Here is a 24,272-nt window from a genome sequence, read left to right as displayed (position 1 = left end):
GTTAAAATATGTCAAATAAACAAAACAACCTGTTGAATATGTTTATATGTAAATATAACACTATAAATCATTACACTAGACTAAAGTTTTTCGTCAAGTAATCCTAGCTCTTGTTATTGTACCATGATCAAAACCATACATACCGCTATACACACACACGTTTTTTCCGTTTTTTTTTTTTAACAAAAATGTTATTCATTTCCTCACATACTCTAAGACGATTACTCGCAAATTAATCGGAAATAAGGTTTTTGTAAACAAAATATACAAAAATTAATTTCCCTTCAGAGTATGCGCAGATTACTCGAAAAAAATCTTTTGCCCTCGGCACAAATTTTTAGCTGGGAATTAAAAATCTTGGTGCAGATTTCAGGAAACTTTATCCATTTATCGGCAGGGTTTATATAAAGGCATAAAATGTATAAAAATGCATGACATAAAGAACAAATAAAACAAGTAAATAAAAATAGTATTTTAAATATATTGATTTGCTCATATTAATATAGAGACATACATTTACATTTGCTTATAAATAAATATAATTAGTTAAAAAAAGTCATAAATAAATATAATTAGTTAAAAACCCAGTAAGGAATGTAGTAAAGTCGGACGGGGCAGACTATATGATACCCTTCACCACTTTAGGTATATTCATCAGATGAAGGACCATTAACATGAAAATAAAAATGTCATTCTGCAACCTATACTAAATTTTGGTCAGATATAGAGTTGCTTCTTACAACGATTTCATCGAAACTTGTCACATGTTAGGTTACACTTATTTCAATATGTTTTGTGCATTCGGCCACATTTTGAGTTCTTCATTTACTTATAAATCCAAATTTCGTGCAAATCGAAGGATATATAGGGACTTTGGTGCACCATTTTCATAAATTCGGACGAAAAATAAATATAGGAGCTATATCTAAATCTGAACCGATTTTCACGAAATTTAACACACATCTTTGCAATCGGATGGAACTATATATGGGAGCTATATCTAAATCTGAACCGATTTTCACGAAACTTAACACACATCATTCTAGATTTTATTCAGTACGCTATGCCAAAATTCGTGCAAATCTAATGATTTTCAGGGACTTTGGTGCACCATTTACCTAAAATCGGGCGAAACTATAAAAAAAGGCTATATCTAAATTGAACCGATTTTCTCCAATTTCAATAGGGTTCGTCCTTGGTCCAAACCTATGGGCTGTGCCAACTTTCATCCAATTCGGATAATAAATGCGGACAGACGGACATGCAATCGACTCAGAATGTGATTCTATGCATATTCTCAAAAGAAACCATGGGTCTATCTCGATTCCTTTTGCCTGTTAAGAACATATGCACAAATACATAATACCCAGTACCACAGTGTGGTGAAGGGTGTAAAAAGTCATTGCTTTAACTTACCCATGGTTTCATATTGTATATATATATACATATATCGTGGTTTATTGTACTTTCAAGACTCCTGTAACTAATTTAACATATCTTATTTTGAAGCTATTTTAAAACAGAAACCATTTTGACCATTTTAATCGTGCATACCCAAAACGGAAAAATGTACCAATTTTTAACTTAAAACAAATGAGGCATTGATCATAGAATTCGAGGAACATTTGATGTTATTATTTACAATTCAGTGAATCGATTGCATTTCTTTTTATGCTGAGACGCTGAGACATTTCATCTAATCATATTAAAAACTCATCAAAATATGATACTGGGATACCATACTGGGATACCTACCATTAAGCAAAACACTGACTTCATTTTTATGCATTAATCAGACTTTATATTTCTTGAGATAATAATTTGTAACAAAATGCTTGCCAGGTAGTCCCCTGGAGTCATATGTTTTCAATATTTTCATAAATTTGCCTTTGACAGCATTCAGCTTTCAAAATTTAAATGAAAATATCTTCCTTCGAAATGTACAGATATCATGTGTTGAGTGGCAAAAATTGATACAACATTTAATCTAAAACTAATAAATAATACAAATCTTATCAATAAATAAAAATTGTAACAACCATGTTTGTATCTTGAGAGCAATGACAAGCTTTAGAAAATATATTTTGTAAAATTTAGTGAAGATATGCCAATCGATACACATACAATTTAATGGAATTTATTTTTCATTTTATTGCAAATTGATATATTGTATTAAAAAGGGTTGCCATTATCAATTTCTCAAATGAGACTACCTTCCATAATTATGCCATGCTATATGTTGAAAAGACTTCATTGACAAAAAACTATATATCGGCCTAATAAAATTTTACACAGAGACAACTGGCAATATTGTAGAACACAATTCATATTTAGTCATAAGATTTTTAGTTATTTGATTTTAAATAAATAATAAACCGACTACTGGTACATGCCGAAAGTAGGAGCTTTACACAAAGTAACAATTTATTTAAGATTTGTAAATCTAATATTACACATCGTAATTGCAGTTCTATCCAGAAGATTGGACCCTTTGGCTTACTTCTTGTGTTATCTCTCAACAAAGGATCAACTTTTTAAATTGCATAAAGAGTATGTGATGGGATGTGACCCGCAAACCAAAGTGACATAAAAAGGTCATACGGCAATACCGACTGACATTTTTACTTGCATTAAAAAAAAAGACATGCGATTTTTTTTATCGCAAACCATAATAAATTTATAATGATTTGGAAATAATTCTTTAATTGTTGGTCGAGAAATACTGCACCGATTTATAAGTTTCTTAAAGAAATGCTATATTTCATTGTTAACCAGTAAGAAAAGATCAAAAGTCGGACGGAGCCAACTATATGATACCCTTCACCACTTTGGATACATCAAAGAGATGCTAATATAATGTAGATAGAACAGACAATAATCTTTATTGGACCATTAAAATGGAATGGGGTGAAACTAAATGTGTGATCCACATAGATATTTGAACCAATTAAAAACCCATACACATATCATTCTGAAATCTGTGAAAAATTGTATGCCAATCGGATTCTTTTGTGTACTATTTGTATGAAATAAAGCAAAATAATGTATGTGGAGCTATATGCAAATCTGGACCTAATTGAGCAACCGTGACATATACCGTTTGGTATGCTGCAGCACAGAGCGCTGTCCACAATTTTATCTCGTAGGCTCCTCGGTGCACCATTTACCAAAAATCGGACCAAACTTTATATGGGAGCTCTACCTAAATCTGAACAGATTTTCACAAAACATCGTATACATTAATATGGATCTATCTCAAAACGCTGTGCCAAATTTTGTACTAATCGGACAGTCCTTGGGAGTTTGGTGCACTATTTAACAAAAATCGGTACAGGGGAGCTATATCCAAATCTAAACGGATTTTCACAAAACTTCGTTTACATCAATGTGGATTTTATTTTAATACGCTCTGCAAAATTTTGTCTCAATAGAAATAAATAAATATTGAAAGTTTGGTGCACAATTTACCTAAAATCGGACGAAACTATATATAGAAGCTATATCTGAATCGGAACCGATTTTCACGAAACATTTTGGTATATTTAATTAGAACAAAGCTTCTTCTTCGCATTATTTGTTATTTATTGATATCATTTATTTTTAGTGTAAAATAAAGTGTCATTTCATTGTACAACAAAAAATTAGAAATAGTTGAAAAAATTGAGAAAAAACAAATCTGCAGCGACGTTTATTGTGTAAAAATTATTTGTTCAACAGGTTTTTATGTTTCAAATGATTTTTTTTTTTTTGGTTTTCTTTCAAATATACAAATATTGCAAAAATTGAACAGAAACATAATGAAGATTTTCTTTAAATATCGATATATTGTTTGATTGTCATTGACAATCGAAATATTCTTACTGGTTTTAAAATTAAAAGTGTGTTAATCTATACTTCTTTCTTTACATTATCGCATTTATTGTATCATTTTTCAACACTTTTAAAACTCCAATTGAACAGTGAATTTATACAATTTGAGGGTGTCCGGAGCATAGACTGTATTTTCATTAATGTTAATGACGTTTTTTCGAATAAAAGCACTGTATTTATTATATACATTCATTTGAACACAACTCATATTTGTAATCCAGTTAATTTCCAAACCAACAATGCGCATTGGTTTGTACCTTCGTGCATACTACTTACATATGTACATTTGTGCATATGTATACGGCTTTGTTTATTACACCGTGATTGAATTGAATTATGCTTTCATTTAAAATGTATTTTAAACGCAATTGACGTTGTAAATGGAAACACGATTTACCCATTAGTACGACTCCATACATTGCACACCACATGCAAAACAACAACAACTAAAAATAAGCAAAACAAAAAGTGTAACAATGAACATCAAATACCCACCGCCAACAATAAAATTCAAAACACAAACAATCCAAAAGCCGTCAAATTACGATGCAAGACCAGGCGAACTACTGCTACGCTTATCTGGGGTTCTACGTAGGCATTGTGCATTGGTCGAAATACATAAGGTGCCATGCTCCGCCTCTTTCACTCACTTCAATGTGTGTATGAGAATGTGGCCCAACAACAAAATATACACTCTCGCAAATATACTCTCAAACTTGCTCTCCCGATGTATATAAGACGGTAAACAACACCATAGTCAACACCACCATTGACATCGGGTAGACACACACACACACACTACATATTTATGCTTACGCCTGAATGTATTCAATTGTCATTGTCACTGCATTGTGGGGACCACTAGCATCTCATGCAGAAACATATCTCCGCGACTATATATGCCATAGGAGAACTGAGAGTTATGTGTGTGAGTAGTCCATGGTGTTAGCGTAGTGGTGGTGGTGGTGTAATGGATTATTCGGGTAGCGTGAAGTATGGGGAAATGTGTGGGCGCCATTTATCACCTCTCGCTCATTCCGTGTGTATGTTTGTGTACAATTCTTGTCTGCTCTCATGCTACGCTTATTCTCTTTCGTTTTTTTCTGTTGTTTTTGTGTTGATTTCGGTTGCCCACATTGGCCACATACTGTGGACCCAATACTCAAACACACGCTCAAACATACATATCTGCTGGTTTCACAAAGTAAGCGGTGAGATTGGGTGTGTGTCTGCTGCTCTGAATCTGGTTCCGGCAAGCTGTCCCAATCCCATTGCGCCGAACAATCACAAGAATGTTAACTAATGATGATGTGATGGTCGTAGCACCACCAGTCTTGGCCTGTCGTTCGTAAGCGTAAGACGTTCGCCTGTTGTGTTCTCGTTAGTTGTTGTTATTGCTGTACTGTATGCAGCACTGGCGCACTCGTTCCAACCGCGTTGGCCGCTGTTCATTTGTTTTGCTCGGCACGGCACCTCTGGCGTCTGTTGTTTGTGTGTTGGTGTTTCGAAGACATATCTGCTTCAATGAATCATAACGACACACTAAATGCCTTCAAGAGTCCCATCCAAGAGCCATTATCGTCGTCATTATTCAAGCAGTCATTATCTGTAACAACGGTTCTGCTTTGTGTGCTCTGTGATTCTAGTAACGCCTTTTAAGGAGGCGTGCGTGTGTTTGTGTATGTGTTTCTGTTGTGCAGCATTGTGGCGGTTACAGTTTGGTTCAATTCGATTCGGGCTTAAGTATACAACTTTAGTTAATCATTGGTGCCCATACTAAATGGATGTCATCAAGCGATTCGTTATAAAGCAATTACAATAAAACCAACCACAAAATAGAACAACATAAATTAGAACAAATTGTGAAAAATAGAACAATTGTGAAAAAAAAAATTTAAAAATAAAAAAACAGTGATAAAACAATTACAAAGTTAAATGAAATGAAATAAATATTGAATATGAATCTTTAAAAAAAAACAATACAATTAATAAAAATAATAAAAGACATTGAGTGTATAAACAAAACAAACAAAATTAATTGCTGTGTTTGAAGAAAGCCATGATGGCTTTAAAAATGTTATACCGAGGACCTAGTTCAAGACTTGAAAATCTTATAGAAAAAATCCAGGCTACCAAAGAGATTGTTAATGCTGGTAATTATGATATTTTAATAATAGCATTCTTTAGGTTTACTTTTTACCCGTCGCATATATTTTTATTAGAACTAAGTCCGAATTGATTTCGGATGTGACTGCCAAAAAATATAAAAGTTAAGAGAGGAAAACAATTAGGCCCTGATATAGAATATATGCTATGCTAAATTTGATGAGTATCATTTATTTCGTTAAAAATTCAACTCAAAATCAATTATGTATATTTAAAAAGTTTGAAATAAAAATAGTATCATACATATTAATTTCCAATCACCAATCATGTCCTTAGTCCCAATTTAGATTATGCAAGTTTATTTGCGTCAAGTCTGCAAGAGGAATAAAATTGGAGAAATTGCTCGTACAGGCAATTTTCTGGCAATTCGTTATGTGTATTTCGTGTCAGTAATTTAAAAAACCAATACCAATTTAGATATTTTTGATGAGGAAATTTTTGTCTGTTTTATTCATATTTCTATTATTTGCTTTAATGTTGTTTTTTTAATTTTTTTTTTCACAAAAAATACAAAATAAGCCCAAATTGCCTTGTATAGACGCATGAATCAAGTTCAAAAGGAGCGATAAGAATTTCCGCAATTAAACTTGCCTAATCTAAATCAGGACTTAGAGCTTTCACATTAATAAATATTTATTGAATAGAAGTCGTACGTATAATACAGTGTGTTCGCTTCATACGAACAATGTATTTGCAAAGATCTACGTACGGCCGGATAAAAAGTTCATCTGATTACTAAGTCTGCTGTCGATGTATTTGAAATAAATGAATAGGACTTAGATAGATATTAAACGAAAATATCCCTTCATTAAGTCCGGTTTTACATTAGGCGATTTTATTTGTCTCAATTCTGTATGTTGTAGGTGCACAGACTAACAATTGCTGCAAGTAAAATGGCAAAATGTAATTTGGGTATAACAATATAAATTGTAATTTTAAATAAGTTATTTCCAAATTGAAAATTGTGCTGTATTGTCAATATGAAAAATATCAAACAAAATTGGGTCATCCTTGATAAACTTGACATTAAACGTAATGTTATTTTTATTTAACTTTTGTTGTAAAAAATCTTTTGTTATTAGTTTATTCTGGTTTGTACGTGAATACATCTTTTTCCAGAAGCACTATATAATATGTAGATATTACCGCAATAATATATAATCAATCCCCCATGAGATTTTTTAATTATGTTTAAATGGTACCATTATCTATTTATTATCCGTTTTGAAAACTCTGAAATTACAGTATTTATTAATGTTTATGTAAGTACACCTAAGTCTGTTTTTACACGTTCTTTTTGTACACGGTTTTGATATAACACGATTTGAAAATTGAATATTTTTAATTTTTTTACACGATTTTATTCCATTTAGCACGATTTGCAATTTTATGTACTTAAATTTTTTTTATCAAATTTATTTTTTGCGAAGTATGTTCATATCACAATCAATGTCTTTTTTTACACGGTTTTTTTACACGGCTTCTTCTGGAACCAAGCTACCGTATAAAAACAGACTTAGGTGTATATAGTTCAGGGTTTACTATATAGCATCAGAATTATCATGCCTGAACCTAGAATGTCCCATTAGTTATGTGTGACCGAGGTACTCTTTAAAATGAATTCACTTGGTGTCACCTTCCTTTTAAAATAATACCAAAAAATTACAATACCACTCCCAGAAAACAGCCGTTATCGCAGTGAATTTATTTTAATTAATTTACTTTATTGTTGTATCTTGTACTATACTCTTCTAGCTTCAGGATTTATTTATTAATAAAATATTTAAGTTTTTAAATTGAATTTAGAATATTGAAGAAAAAATCTCTGGCGTCATCTGGGTTAAATAATTAGTTAACGATATGGCAAAATGGCAAAAAACAAGGTTTATTCATAAGGTTAACAGGGTGGCGAATTCGAAGTCTTCATTGACTGTCAAATTTATTGTTTGAAGAATAAATAAACAAAAAATATTTTTATTCGAACCAAAATATATGTGCACAGGTTGGTATTTCGCGATTAAAAAGTTGACAGCAAGAGAATACTAAAGCATGAATTCGCCTGCCTGTTTACCCTATGAATAAACCTTGGCAAAAAAATGAGCAAACTAATCAAAATTGAAATATTACAAATTTGTAATAAAGAAGCTCAAAATACACATATGTAAATTTTGAAGGGGAATGCATAAGATTGTTTTTTTTCAAAAAAATAAAAGTTTTTCCCAAGAATGTTGTTATTTTCAAGTGGAACTAAATTCATTAGAAGTAAATAAAAAAATTCTTAAAATATATTTTCTATATGTATGTACACAATACAATGGATTTAAATATATTAAAATTTTAATTGAAATTTAAATCATTTATTACAACAATATATACATATATAGTTGTTGAGTTGTTGCCTACCGTCTTGACAGTAAGGGTCACGATAAAACATTTTGTTTGAGTTGTAGCATTAATCTAAATTTTTATTAAATCAAGCATTTTGCTAATAAAATTAAGAAACTAATTAGCCCACCAGATTTAAACCTTCATGTATCCTTCAAAAAATTAACTTTCCATTTATTACAAAATCATTCCCTAATTGTAATTTATTTTATATCGTCTTGTTTATATTGACTGTTTTGAACTTTCTATCACAAACTGTTTCATAGGGTTACAAAAGTTCAGATTACAAACGGGAAAAGACAATAAACAAACGACAACAAATTCACAAAGACCTTTAACCCTATTCGACCATGTCAAAGAAGAAGAATCGAGTGGGGCGTTGAAAATAAACATCAATTAACACCATACAGATTGAGACGAATTCAAAACAACTAATTACATGATTTTAAAGCTGCTGAAAACGAACATTATATTGTAATCCGTAGGAAAGCTGCTGACAACGAACATTATATTGTAATCCGAAGGAAACGAGACTCATCACTTGATAGGCACTGTCCAGTTGCCAAAGAATCCCAGATCACCACATCATGCCAATTTACTCAGCATCGAGCACAAGACACAAGTAGCCGATGCCAATTAAGAGTAATTTGTGGTTTCCCTCGTTAAATGAGCAATAGCACTGCAATGAATTTTTGGGGCGACCAACCAAGAGTATCACCGAGAATTCTAATTAAAACGTTCAATTCGATGTGGAGGTTTAATCGTAAAAATAAGAATTATCACTTTGCATGACTACTCATTTGCTTGGCCGTGCAGCCAGACGGCTGCTGGCTGGCTGGCTTGATGATGTGATGACATTAAAGACTTTGTTGTATGGGCGGGAGGGTTGGTTTTGTTTGCCTTTTGGTTTGATTTCAAGACACGATCTTGGTGATCAAGCACAGCGGCAACAGCGACACTGACAAACGATCAGTTTCACACAAATGCCCCATAAGGCCAAGTGAACCGGGTGGATAGATAGTATCGGCTTGGTTTGGATTGGATTAATTAAATTAGTTCTAGTTGTTGTAAACGTCGTCAGCGTTAAAGCCCCCAGTAGAATAGTGCGTAACGACACATAGAACATCGTATCGTGGAACCATTTCCTGTAATTGAACGATAATAAGGATGTCCATAACACCACGCCACCCACGTAATTGTTACCATCACAGCTTTGCTTTTAGTGTTAAGATCTCAACCACGATGACTAAACATGCTGATGCAATTTGTTCTTATTACAAGGAAAAAAGTCACCAATGTTAAATGAACTCTTCCCTATTTTTCTATTTCAGATATGTATTCTACACACACCTCTTCCAGTTATTCACCTTCCATATCTGATGGTACCCTAACCCCGAATTCCTTGCATCATCACCAGCACTTGCCGGTGCCGTCGCATTTGGCCTTTGCCGCATCCAGTTACGATGATGAGGCTCTGCTGCAGTCACAACAATGTCTGTCAAAGCCAAAAACTAATGGAACCACAGATGCAGCCGACTATGACGGGGAGGAGAACTGCGAAAAAGCTAATAAGAATGACACAAACCCAAATGCCACAGAGGACGGCGTAGACAACGGTAGCACAAATGTTGCCGAAGGTGGTGATGGCAGAGACCAACAAGCTCAACAAAGCCATCAGCGTCAGCACCATCATCACCATCATCACCATCCAGGGCAACATCTTAAGCGTAATGGTCGTCATCATCGCTATGCTGAACATGCCTTGAGGATTCCTTCAAAATTACGTAAAATTGAAAGGGATTCAGCAGCGGTGGGCAACGGCAGTGGCACAACTGCACTCAAGTTTGATAAGTTGACAGGCGATGGCATTAAAAGTAGCAGTACCGGTGCCGACGGATCCTATCAATGTCAGTTCTGTGATAAATCATTTCCGCGACTTGGTTATCTAAAAAAGCATGAACAGGTGAGTCTAAAAAATCCCAAACCGTTTTTTGTTACATCGATCTATGTATGTAGAATATGTCGTTGTCACACTTGTCTATGTTGTGGCATGGGGGTTCATAATTAATATGCCTACTAACGAGCTTGACATTCCCATTACCAGAGGGATGAAAATTAGGTACATTCAAATTGAAGACAAAGGGTGCCCATTAAATTCACAAATTAGAAAATAATTAAGAAGCTTAAGAATGAAAGGTGATGGAAGGCTGTGTATAAAAACCTTTCGTTCATTAACAAGGGTCGAAAGAATTTCCATTCTATTTTATGTTAAAAAAACACAACAATAAAAACAAGTATTAAACAAGAAAACATTAAATGTGGTTTTAAGAATATGCTTAAATGCTCAAATTCTTTATGACATGTGGTACATCATATCATAAATTATTTGTAAATTAATATCTTTTAGCGGGTGTATTTAATGAGGTATGGAAATCTAAATAGTTTTGATTTTTAAAATTAACACCGTTTTATCCAATGATTGTTGTTAATGCCATGTACAGACGAGCGTTGTTCGCTCTCTCATTCGTTGTTCGACCCTTAATTATGAAGTAATTACTTAGTTCCCCATACAAAATTGTCTGAGCGAACACCGACTTTTGTACGTTGTTCAATTCGAATTACTCTCTGAATCACCAAGAATGTTGTCCCATCTCTAACAATTGAGAAAAATAAATTAATTTTGACAACATGAAAAAATTTTTAAATTTTTCAAACTTTTTCAGTAAAATTGAAAATGATGAATGAAAATTAACCAAAATTCCAGTTTTTATATATGCAGAAGGATGTAAATTTTGTTGTCTACATAATGCAATATGCATTTCTTTCCCCTTTGTTCTAATTACCGTACAAAACGAGAAACAAAAGTGGGGAAACCCAAACAAAAATTTCCAACTTTATAAAGGTGACATTTGAGTTGAGAAAATTTAAAAATGTATTGAAAACAACATTATTTTCAGCAAAAAATGGAAAACATGAATTAAAAGTAAATAGATAGGGGTTGATATTATAGTCAGGAGAAAGAGAATTATTTTTTCTATTTAGATCCGTATGTGATTCATGCAAATATGTTACAATTTTGGGGTAAAACAAGAAATAAAATGTTTGAAATAAAAAAACTCTGATGACATGAATTAAGAATAGTGTTGTATGAACGGGTTAATTCATGTACGTAATTCTGAGAGCGAACTACGTTGTTCGAATGCCCGTCAGAACATGGCATAAATTTTCAATAAAGGCACATACGTTTAGTTCGATAAAAAAATATCTTGTCTAGCACAGTTGACAGTTGCATTTTCGAAATCGGATGTAACATTACGAATGTGCTGCACCATATTTCGAATTTCATTGTTCTAATTGATTTTAGATTATTATTCTTCATAATTATTCTTCTTTTTCTGCAAAAAGCGAACAAATTTTCCAATTGTTAAATATTAAAACTTTTTTAATGGAATTGAAAACATTTTGTAAGATGTATTGAGAAAACAGACACTACTCATATCAAAAAAATATTGCAAATATGAATGATGAGGTAATTGTGCGCCACGAACTATGCAATTCTAATTATAAATCCAGCATGAAACACATACTACCTATACATATATCTAAATCTTCGACCTGTCAAAAGGAAATACACTAGAAAACAATATACATATGCATTTAAATAGTTTTATCTTCTAATAAGAGAAATGTCCAAATGAATTCTGCAGCGCTTGTCTTTACCCACGCATGCAATTCGTTCTTTTTTGGGACCGACAAATGTTTTACTGCGACGACATTACTTGAATCACTGACCAGACTTGTTAGACTCATTTAGATTGATATCAGGTATTTTGGACGCTTTATACAATTAGCATATCACGGCAGAGTAGACGGGGACCCGGTAAAAATTGCATGCACTTGCACATAGACAGACGTTATTGCTGGTACTGCAAATGTTCTTAGAAAAATGATTTGGGCATACTAAAGAAGCGCAAACGCAAGCAGCATTTATTAATAACAGCGGCTTCATGGACGACCTTTGCATACCAAAACATCTCTCTTGGAGATAGCCGAGGGATGACTGTGACTTCAGGTGATAAATGACCACTAAAAACGACCGTAGGTGGCATTGTGTAGCAGCCGCTCACCGTAGCCCCAGAACAAAGCACAGATCGCTGCTCCAGTGTTCTAATACATCATCATCACCAATGTCGTCGACGTCGCTGTCATCACCACCAACATTTTAGATGATTACCGCAACAAGGCGAGCGGCACATTCGCTTTGATATGTTAAATCTAAGCGACTGGGCTAACCGAAATTGCCCAACTCCCTCTGTCACCATCGCCCGAGCGTTGCCAAGATCGGCGCGCAGAAATTAGCCCATTTGTATGCACACTGCGCTTGTTTAGCGCTCACATAACACACACACACAACAAGCGGGGACTCTGAGCGAGTAGCGTTGTTATGACGACTTGCGCACTTTGTTGTTGCGATCGTCAACTCCAACGAAATTAAATAAAATTATTGTGTGTTGATTATGGTTTTTTAAACTGTTTTAGAGACCAACAAACAAATCATTATAAATTGTGTGCTTATCTGTCGGTGTGTGTGTGTGTGTGCGTTTAAAATATGAGCAGCTAACTGTAGCAACAGCAACAAACGCGACCACAGCAGCCAACCCTGCCCAGCGCTACCAAAGCAACTGGCGAACCGTTCATACAGCCACGGTTCAGATTCTGACAGAACCCAAGTGAATGCGACAGACGAGCGTGCGGTATGATGATATTTAACGCGACAACATCAAAAGTTGTTACTTAAAAATTTGCGCATTCTGATAGCAATCTTCAAGGAGCCAACAACGTGCCTCTTTACCAAAACCGAAAAAGAGTCACTTCGGGTCCCCAACCAACAGTTTGGAGCTGATTCCAGCCGAAACTGAGATGACAAATACCCGTACGAATAAACAGACACAAATAATCAGACGTTCATCAGTGGACATACTTTGTGCTCGACTTAGGAATGCTTAAAACATTTAAGGTTGCCACATTTAAGTGATGAAATATTTCATATGAAATGTTTGCAATTGCCACCAACAAAACAGGTCCGATTGTGCTTTTTATTGTAGGGTTTGTTGGTGATGTTTTTTTTGTGTTTGCGATTTCTTCTTGCGATGCGTGTAGCGACGCCAAAGAGTTCGTCAAAAGCTTGAAGGTGTAAAAAAATTTGTAAAGAAAGCCAAAAACTTGCACCGCTCACAGTGGCTATCAGTAATGGATCAATCATAATGTGTCCCTGCCTGTTTGCTTCCTATCTTTACAGAGTCATGCCGAACACTTGCCATTCAAATGTGACTACTGTGCCCGCCTTTTCAAGCACAAGAGATCCCGAGACCGACATACCAAATTGCATACCGGAGATCGGCGTTATCGCTGCCCGCATTGTGAGGCTGCATTTTCACGAAGGTAAGCATCAGAGCGGTAGCATATTTCGAAATTGTTGAATATGCAGCTGCAAAGAACGTTGATATTAATTTCGAGCATTCTTCGTCTTCTTTTGTTTTTTGTATAGCGACCATTTGAAAATTCACATGAAAACGCACGACAACCAGAAGCCATTCCAATGCACAATATGCAATCGCGGCTACAATACCGCAGCGGCCCTGACGTCACATATGCAGAATCACAAGAAACAAGCGGCGCTCCTGGCAGCAGGCGGCAATCCCCAGGCACTGAATTATAGTCCCCGCTCCACAGGATCCGCATCGAGTAATGGCAGTCTACAGAAGCGACGTTACGCTCTGGCAGTGGGAGGAGACCACAGCCCCAGCCGCCTAGAATTCAGCAAACGTGGTCGATCGTCGTCTTCGAATGTACTGAAATGCACATTCTGTTCCAAATCAGATTTCTCGACTGTGGAACAGTTGAACTCTCACCTCCAGAGTCAACATGAAAAAGAATTAGTCCATTCGATGACACCGCCCTCAAACCCGGTGGCAACTGATGCGGCAAACTTCCAGATGGCCTGCGAGTACTGCACCATGAAGTTCTCCAACATTGCAGCCATGTTCCAGCACATGCGTTCGGCCCATGTGGATCGTCTGACCAGCCCCAACTCATACTTTGAACACTTCAACAGGCTGGCAGCTTCGGGAACTTTCAGCCCGCGACTACTGACCGGACAGCCTCTTCGAAGCTCCGCCAGTGGTGATGACAATAGTATCAAAGAGGAACAACATCTGACAAGTCCAAAGTCTGTGGATGCAAGCGCTCGCCATAGCGAAGACGAGCCCACGGATTTGAGCCAGAACAATCGACGATCGATTACACCCGCAACGACGCCCCAAAAATCGCCTCATGAAACTACGCCTGCCGAAAAGCCTGGTGTATTTTTGTGTAACCAATGCAATGCTGGTTTGCCGGACTTTGAATCATTCCGCAATCATTTGAAATCTCACATTGCCCAAGGCTTGAATTTAGTGTGCCATCACTGTGGCCTAATGCTGCGGGAACAATCGGAATACGAGAGACACGTTATCTCGCATTTTCTCATTACTAATTCAGAGTATAATTGCACGTCCTCGTGTCAGAAATCCTTCGGCAAGCCAGAAGAGCTCCAAAAGCACCTCATCGATCAGCATACGGTAACAATGTATAAGTGTGGACTGTGCAGCGAGATGTTCGAAACTAAAGTAGCCATTCAGGTGCACTTTGCCTGTACACACTCTGCCGAAACGAAGTTGTTTCGTTGCTCTGCATGTATGGATGTGTTCCGCACGGAAAATGATTTCAATATACATGTGAAATCACGACATCAAGCTGTCAATAACAACCCTCCTCCAGTCAACTCACTGCAATGCATGTTCTGTCGTACAGTGTGTTCCTCCGATTTAGAGATGCAGTTCCATCTGGCCGCCCATGCTAGGCAATTCCGTTGTCCATCCTGTCCTGAAACGTTCCATGTTGAATTCCTATTGGATCGTCATATGCAAACCCATCACGGTGGCATGGAACGTCCACCCACCGCACCCAAGGACACTTTCGAAGAGCATTCGCCACCCGTTGCCAACAATGCCATAAGCCCCATGAACTCTCTGTATGTCAATGCACTCTTCGGCAAGGGTCCATTGATGCCGCTGGCCGCTCAAAACAACAACAACAGCATTTTGGATTACAACATGGCTTTTGCGTCGCATCTCAACAAGGGGCTGTTCCCAAATGCAGCCGCCAATAAATTTTACAATCCCCTGCAAATCGACACCAATGCAATGAAGCACTCCGCTTTGATGTACGGACTGTCGCAGCGTTACTTCGACACAAATCGCACGGTTATGGAAATGTACCAACAACAGCAGCAGCAGCAACATCATCTACAAGAGAATACCAAAGCCGGCGGCAATTACTTCGTAAGTCCGAAACAACCCGCCAACACACCCCACATATCCGCGTCGGATAGTCATGTTCGCAACGAGTTAACGTCGTCGCCCTCCACAGGCTTTAGTTGTGGCATTTGTGAGCGCAACGATTTTCGCACCGAGTCCGAGGTGCATTCTCATCGTAAGATAGTTCACAACCTCAAAACTGGAGTAAGCCTGAAGTGTGCCTACTGTTCGGGAAATTTCAAGTCGCGCAGTGAACTGGAACACCACATGAAGACATGTCACAATTCCACTGGCAAACACAAGTGTCTGATTTGCGATGAAATCTTTCCCTCGCCAGCCATATTGGCGGAGCATAAGTTGCAGCATTCCAAAGTTGGGCAATCGGGAAGATGTTCACACTGCTCCAAACCTTTGCCAGATGTGAGCGCATTCAAAGCCCACCTTGCCGACCACAACGCGGAAGGCCAAATGCCCGTCCAGTGTATATGTTGTCGTCAAACCTTACATTCTGAGTTCGAAATTGGCCTGCATGCAAAGTAAGTATTCCGTTTTAAGGGAACCCCCCCCCCCCCCCCATTCCCGATTTTATTTTTTCAAGATTTTCAATGGACTGGTAAATCAATACCAATGCTTGTTAAGGTTTGTAACTTTGCACATATATAATTGAAGATTTAAAAGAGAAGAAAAATAATTTACAAAAAAATTTTGTTATTGTTTTGTTGTTGTTTTTTGTAATTAAAGAAAATTCCTTATTTTTGATGGCGGGCATGATAACTCCTCACTGGAACATCGGAATCCGAAAATTCCAACGGTGTTAGAAAGAGTACTCTCGTATGAACTAGGATTATTGACTTCGCTCTAAAATTAAGAAAATGGTGGCCCTTTGAAAAAATATTTTTGAAAAATCGCGGATTTTTTACCAAAAACCAAGTTAAAAAATAAGATCTTCACCGATTGGCTTTATCCTAGTTCATACGAGAGCTATACACTCCCAGAGAAACGTTGCAAAATTTGGAACCGATTGGATTATTAGTTTTTGAGTTATCGTGCCCGCCATTCGCAAAAAAAAAATTTAAAGTTTGAGAAGCCCTTCAGCCGTCACTTGATGCTGACACAATAAATCGGATATATCTTCAACAGTTCTTGAGATTTTCACTTGAAATTTTGTAGAGACATTCTTTAATCAGTGTAGATTCGAATTATATCAACAAAAATTTTGACCCCGAGGACCCCTTAAGGACGGCAAATGTGTATTGGTTCACTGGCCAAATTATTTTGGGCAAATCTGTAGTTGATTGAGGTTTCACTTTAAATGTTTTTGTGTTCTTTTTTATTTAAAGATTCCATGTAAAAGCATCTAATGTGTCGGAGAACGTCTGTGCTCTGTGCCTTGAACCAATTTCAAGTTCGCCCTCCGAAGCCAAGGTCTGTGAGAAATGCTGTCGCAAACACAATCTCAGCAACAAGTTCAAACAACAGCGCGAGCAATACGAGCAGCGATCCAATTCCGACGCTAGACAGTACGTCGCCAACCGCTGTAACCTATGTAAAATGATTTTGCCTCACGCTCAAAAGCTGCAGGAACACTTGGTCGAGCACACATTTGCTGGATGTGAAGATCGTGGCTTCAACTGTTATATTTGTTCATCGGTCTTTACTGCGCCTGGCGGCCTATTAAGCCACATGCTGGATCATGGAACCAACTCCAAACCCTATGACTGTAATTTGTGCCCCGAAAAGTTCTATTTCCGCGCAGAACTCGATCATCACCTAATCGATCATGATATAAGAGAAATGGCCCCGCTGAAAAATGAATGTGATTCGGTGGCACCTCAACGGGAGCATGGCGCCGCACCGGAAACCACCGCCCCCGAACCTACAAGGCCAGAGAATGTACAACTTTTAAATGAAGTAAAACAGGAAATAATCGAAAGTGATCAACATAATCAAGCCGAAGATGATGAATATATTGAGGTGGAGAAATTGCATGACAACAACAATCAAGTGTCGGCCAAAGAGCGGGATGAAGACGATGTGAACAAATGTTCTGAGACGTCTCAAGAGAATACAGACTCGTAAATGGACCGCAAAGTATTAGTTACATGCCACTCTTTATTAGTATTACCCCACATACACACGTACATATAAAAGGATTCCCCTTACTACTTAGCAACTAAGCGCACTCAAACAAAGTATTATGGATTGCATTTTAAATAACAATAACAGTATTCTTCTCACGCATTAGTTTACCACTTAATCATATACAAACACACACGTAAATACATACATATGGAATATATACTACATACAGAATAGATGATTTACACACAGACACACACACACCTAGGCACTTATTTATTTTTAGCGAATAGTTACGACGACAGTATTATTGTGATAAGAAGAATAGAATGTCTGACATTGACAACAGTTAATTTGTTTGTATTTTTCTTTTTTTTTCTTTTTTTTGGGAAAATTGTTATTACGAATTGTTCACCTGTTTGTTTCAATTTCGTGCTCATTTAGAATTAAAAAAAATAGATTTTGTTTGTAAGGCATTAAATAAATTGTGGAGAAACGTTTTCATTTCAATACACACACAAACGTAGATTTATACTTGTAAATATTAAATATCTATGAAATCAACTATGAACATATTGCATACATATATTATATTTATTCATTACATAACCACCACTACAAACAATCTAATTGTAATTTAACAGCATTCTTTCGAATAATAAAATCATAAACTAAAACAATATTTACATTTGTCGTTTTTTATTATCCTGCAATGCTGTGTTGCTATTTGAAATTTCACTTCGCATAAGAGGTTATATTGGACCCAATTTTTATTATTGGTATTTCGTTCGTCACACATCAATGGGCTTATGTGTTAAAGTAGAAACAAAGTTTACGAGAAAATATTACATACTAACTGAATTAAAAACCAGTGAGCGGAGCAGTATAGTCGGACGGGGCCGACCATACGATACCCTACACAACTACCACGGAACTCAAATTTTCTGCTGATGTTTATTCTGAGCCTGGGCAATATTTCGTGATTTTTGCACCCTCTTGCCCGATTAGAGGTAACCAGCTCCTCTTCCTCACACTGACATATTTTCCGAATATTACGCGTATTCAGTACAGCTATTGTCCAGATTCCCTTCACCGTGGGTTGTGTTGTGATGTTCGGCTTTCATTTGTGGTCTATAGATCGACTCGAAAATAACACAAAAAATTAAGTTTTAGGTCCAATTCATTCCAAAATTATAACCTGATCATCACCGAAAATGATAGGCGTTGTCCTTGACCATAACTGGAACCTCATGAAACATTTCAAAGCGATCAGTGCTATAGTTCCGCTCTCTAGAGTGATAATGGGTTACTAAATAATATAGGAATACGGAGATACCTGTGAATATTTAGGTGTAACTCCCACATCCGAGCACATACAACAATATAATTGGTATTAATTTAAAGGTCAACCACTGCTCTTGGATATAAACTTCTCGGGTTATCTATCAACTTCTCGGGTCTATGTCCTTCAGGGGTAAATATATACGCTATAGAATACAAATTTTGTCATTTTTCACACAAAAGTCAAGGTCCATTTGACCCGCTAAATATTGACCGATCTTTATCAAAACAGGCATGCTTATTCTTTGGCCCGATCCCCTTTTCCTTGCAAAATTTCACGATGTTCGGGCCATTATTGCGGCCTCTGGAGCGATCAGAAAAACCGACAAAAATTTAGTATTTTGTCCATTTCATCCCCTAAATATTAGCCGATCTTTCCCAAAAACAATAGGGGTCTTCATTGGCCAGAACCCATCCTACATGCAAAATTTCGTGAAGATTGGTCCATAACTGTGGCCTGTATCGTGTTTACAAATTATAATGGACAGACGGACGGACGGACACACATGTCTAGATCGACTCAGCTAGTCGAGATATGACGATCGGTATACTTAAAGGTGGGTCTAGGACCAATATTTCGCGGCGTTACAAACTTTTGGGGCTGCACAAAGCTATAATACCCTGACAACATAGTTGTGTAGGGTATAATAACATTCATTGAGCATATAAGGCGTTGGAAATGTCCATTAAGATGTTGTAGGGATTCTCGATAAACTGTTCTACAGACGTTTTAAATACAACAATTAGGACAAGCTAGTTTTATATACCTTGGTACCGCCATAAATAAAACGAATGGCATCAGTTTTGAAATTCGAAGAAGGATTGTGATGACCAACAGATGCTACTATGGTCTAAGTAAGCAGTTTAGAAACAAGGCCACCTCCCGCTAGACCAAATTCACATTTTACAAGACGCTGATACTACCCGTGCTGTTATATGGATCTGAAGCATGGGTATTTGCGCAAGCAGATGAGGCAGCTCTTAGGGCGTTTGAGAGAAAAATTCTCCGAAAGATCTATGAGCCGATCTGCGTCGACGGTGAATATCAGCGTCGAATGAACCACGAGCTTTTTTAAACTCGGCTTATGGAACAACCGTTCTGTAACAAGCCAACTAAGTACGTAAGTAAGTAAGTAAGACAAGTTAGAGGTTTGTAGAATAAAACCCCTGCCCCGTGCTGTAGCACAAAGTGTTGATGAAATCTCAGGTTTGTCCATTTCCCGACGTTCACTGTATTTTGCATAAAGACGTGTGTCACTTAACACAAGCATTCAAGCCGATCACACAAGAATTCAACCTAATAACGTCGTGTCATTGATCCGAAATGCTATCCATATCTTGAGTTATGATTCTCGCATCTGGGGTCACCTAAACCCCAAGAGTTACTGTTGAGAAGCCTTACATTAATCAACGTGTGATTTTTCTCTGCGGCTATGGTCCGTCGTTGGCATTGAACCTTACTTTTTATACCCTTTACCACAAAGTGGTGCAGGGTATTATGTCATTGTGCATATGTTTGTAACAGGCAAAAGAAGCGAGACAGGCGCATGGTTCCTTTTGAGAATATGAATAGAATCACTTTCTTAGTCCACGTATTTTTGTGAACAAAGTACGGGTCGAACTTATAATCTGATTTTAATGAAATTTGGCACAAGCCAGTTATTTGGCCCAAGGGTTCAGATTTAGATATAGCTCCCATATATATTTTCGTCCGATTTTATCTATATAGTGACCAAACTCCCAATATTTGTCCGATTGATACACAATTTTGCACCGCGTACTGAATAAGGACCAGGTAGATGTCTGTGAAGTTTTATTGAAGTCGGGACAGATTAAGATATAGCTCCCATATATAATTTTGTCCGATTTAGGTAAATGTTGCACATAGCTCTCAAGGTTTGTCCGACTGGGTCAAAATTGTGCACACCGTACTAAATTAGGTCCGGTTTGATGTCTGTGCTTTTGCTCGATTTCATACAAATAGTCCGAATTTTGAACTATCCTTACTGGGTTGATAATGCGGTTCTATCAAAATTAACAGTGGGATTGTGCTATCGATAGACGATTAATGATTTATTATGGTCTAAGTTAAATAGTACTGATCTATGTAACGCCTACTTTCAACAAGACGACACTATATGCCACACAAGTATCGAAAGCGTTTCTCTTTTACGGAAAAGTTTTCGAACAGTTGTTAGCTCACGAAGAGGTGATTACAATTGGCCTCCTAGATCTTGTGATTAAAAAGCTACAGACTTCTTCCTTTGGGCTACGTTAAAGATTAGCCCAACATCCGTTCAAAACCTCGAGATAGATACCATATCAGAAATATCGATATGGGTGTTTTTTAACATAGCCGCCATATTGATATCGTGGTATAATAATAAAGCTAGATTTAGTTGACGAAATTAAAAAAATACAGAGTTCACTGCAATATCCGATTATGTATATATATTTAAAAAAATATGATGAACAAAAGCATCGAATTTGGTGCAAAGTGTTATTTATAAAATGTCGTTTACATGAACATTGATTTGACAATGATACACATTTTTCGCACCAATGAATATCACACATCCAATCAGTTCAGTAGTTCATTCTTTGATGTATTTTGGCTATCGCCTTAAATATTTCGAACACGTAGCAACTTAACAAATTTCCAAGAGGAGATTCATCACACTTGGTGATTAATTCCATCATCATAAACGAGTCTTCTAAAATGAAAACAAAGCATACCTATAATTTTTATGATCTGATAAGGAACAACTCGAATCGAATATTTCGGAACTATAACAAAAACATTAATTCCGTAAAAAATTAAGAAAAAAAAAAAACACTGATTAAAAACTTAAATTCTGTTTCCTTGAATAGCCTTGTCGTAATTGCGGCACACAATTGTCCCAAGATTCTACACACAGGCGTACACAGTTGTACTGCGATAGGTTTGTTTGTTTGTTTGTCTGTCTGTATTTTATGGCAAATTTTCATTGTCCCTGGTCACGTCACGTAACAGTAATAAAAAAGGTGCTCGCTCATGCGCAATGTTTTGACTTGTTCTTGTGTTTATTCCTTCTGTTATCATTTAACTTGAATTTTATTTTGATGACAAATGGGAGAAACTTTATTAAATCAAGTTATAAAACATCTTGAAGACCTGTAAACTCTGCAAACTGGAGCTGTGGGCACATTTTATTATAAAAAGCCATTCGTAATAATTTAAAGATGATCTGAAAGAGGTAACCTTATATTTTGGGAGGGTACAGCTTCCGTAACATTCCAGATTTTACAATCATTTAATTTGTTAATATATTTATGTATACACACATATATGTGGTGGGGTTGTAGGAAAAATTATCTTGCACATTTGTACTCTTTATATGACCGCCACTGTATTTTAGAGCGGATTGTTTAAATACAATTGTTATCTGTATGAAATCAAAACTTTTGTATACACAAGTTGGCCTCTGATTTTTTTTATAATTTTCTTGCAGTGACATCAGTTTTCAAGACCAGTAGTTTGATCTGAATGGTGCTCTCCACAATTATGTTTTGTTTTATATTTTCATATGACAACACAACACACGTTCAAGGGCGTGTACTACAAATTTTATATATGGGAGCGAAGATATGTCATGTCCTAAGCGAATGTGTTTTTAGATTCCAACTAGTGTACATAAGCAAAATTCCAAGTGAAAAATTTGTTTCTGATGGAAATACCCTATTTTTATTCAAGTCTTCATAAGTTTTTTCTGATCTTTCAACAGATCTTTACTCATGCATTAGCTTCCATTAGAAATTAATATATGGTGCTGGCATTTTTCATAGTGTTATCTTTTGTTTACAGGAAGTTCGAAGTTCGGCAACATCGGTCTGCCTTTTGGAGTAGTCTTAAAATGAAATTTTACATGGAAAAGGGGATCTGAAAAATATATCCAAGAGAGAGAGGATGGGTGGAAATGGGAGTTATAATTAAATTTTTACAGGGGTCTACGAATTCTTGTAACCCATTACCACACTAGCGGGCGGAAATATAGCGGTGATCGCTATGGAATTACATGAAGTTCCGGTTGGGGTCAAGGACAACACCTATTGTTTTCGGTATTTATTTGGGGGAGGATAGAGGACATTATTAGAAGCCGAACATCATAATGTTTAGGGGGGTATGGTTGGCCCCGCCCGACTATACTGTTACGCTCACTGGTTTTAGTATTGTGGACATGTCTTTCAACCGAATTGACTGAAATTTGGTTTTTGAATTACGAAATCGTTTATAAAGACATACGGGTAATAACGACGGTATCCAAAAGTCAAATGAAAACAGATTCATTGATTCAGGGCAAAATTTTTATACCCTCCAACATGAGGATGACATTCAAAATATATTCCGTTATATGCGGTTATACCAAAATGGGGGTATTGATAATTTTTGGTAGTGAAATTTGACAGCCATGAGGCAACAAAATGTTTTAGGGCTTATATTTAATATGCAGCTAGTTGATATATGTTTTTTGGATTTCCAATGTCAAGACCTGATTATGGACAACACATATCAAAAGAAAAAAAATCAAATAGAGAAGAGGGTAATTTTTTGTACAGTACTAAATTGTGTATACAGTCCAAATTATTTAAATCGCTTCCTATTCAAATTGTACGGATCCTGCCATCAGAATTATTTTTGATTGTTTTTTGTCGATTTTGCATTTGGTTTTCTTGATATTGGACTTTTATTTTTCAGAAAGAATGTACTGTATCTCCCGAATGCAAGGATGTAGCGATGTCAAATTTTGTGCATATCCTATCTGGGATAGTTGCATTAAATTTGTGAACAGAAATCAGTTCTAAGATTGCGGAAAAAATTCGGGGCTCTATTCGGTGCTGTACAATAAGAACCCAAATTATAGACAATTCGGTTAAAACATTGCAACAATATGAACTTAAAATATAATAGGTACCATTTTCACGAAAATTTGCTACTATTTTAACCCTTTGTGGCCCAATGTTGCCCACAGGCAACAAAATGTTTTAAAGCTTATACTTAATATACAGCTAGTAGATATATATTCTTTGGATATC

General features: G+C 36.4%; 1 protein-coding gene across 1 annotated transcript; it reads left to right on the top strand.

The window, feature by feature from the left end:
* The first annotated feature begins 5,929 nt into the window (after nt 1–5,929).
* Nucleotides 5,930–17,858, top strand: LOC133327116 (zinc finger protein 423 homolog). The gene is made up of 5 exons (XM_061535688.1): nt 5,930–6,023; nt 9,753–10,384; nt 13,721–13,863; nt 13,970–16,315; nt 17,120–17,858. Exons 1-5 carry the CDS (start codon nt 5,930–5,932, stop codon nt 17,856–17,858), a joined length of 3,954 nt encoding a protein of 1,317 aa, XP_061391672.1.
* Nucleotides 17,859–24,272: the final 6,414 nt, after the last annotated feature.

Source organism: Musca vetustissima, unplaced genomic scaffold, assembly GCF_032173495.1.
Source record: "Musca vetustissima isolate MV318-11 ecotype Yass unplaced genomic scaffold, APGP_CSIRO_Mvet_v1 utg642, whole genome shotgun sequence".
Taxonomy (NCBI): domain Eukaryota; kingdom Metazoa; phylum Arthropoda; class Insecta; order Diptera; family Muscidae; genus Musca; species Musca vetustissima.
This window is presented reverse-complemented; position numbering and strand designations above follow the sequence as displayed.

What these genes read in the sequence shown, in the direction of transcription:
- LOC133327116 (XM_061535688.1), top strand. Translation starts at nt 5,930, where the DNA reads ATGATGGCTTTAAAAATGTTATACCGAGGACCTAGTTCAAGACTTGAA. An exon ending in ATCTAAAAAAGCATGAACAG is followed by an intron (nt 10,385 to 13,720) that starts GTGAGTCTAAAA and finishes CTATCTTTACAG; the next exon opens with AGTCATGCCGAACACTTGCC. An exon ending in GAGGCTGCATTTTCACGAAG is followed by an intron (nt 13,864 to 13,969) that starts GTAAGCATCAGA and finishes TTTTTTGTATAG; the next exon opens with CGACCATTTGAAAATTCACA.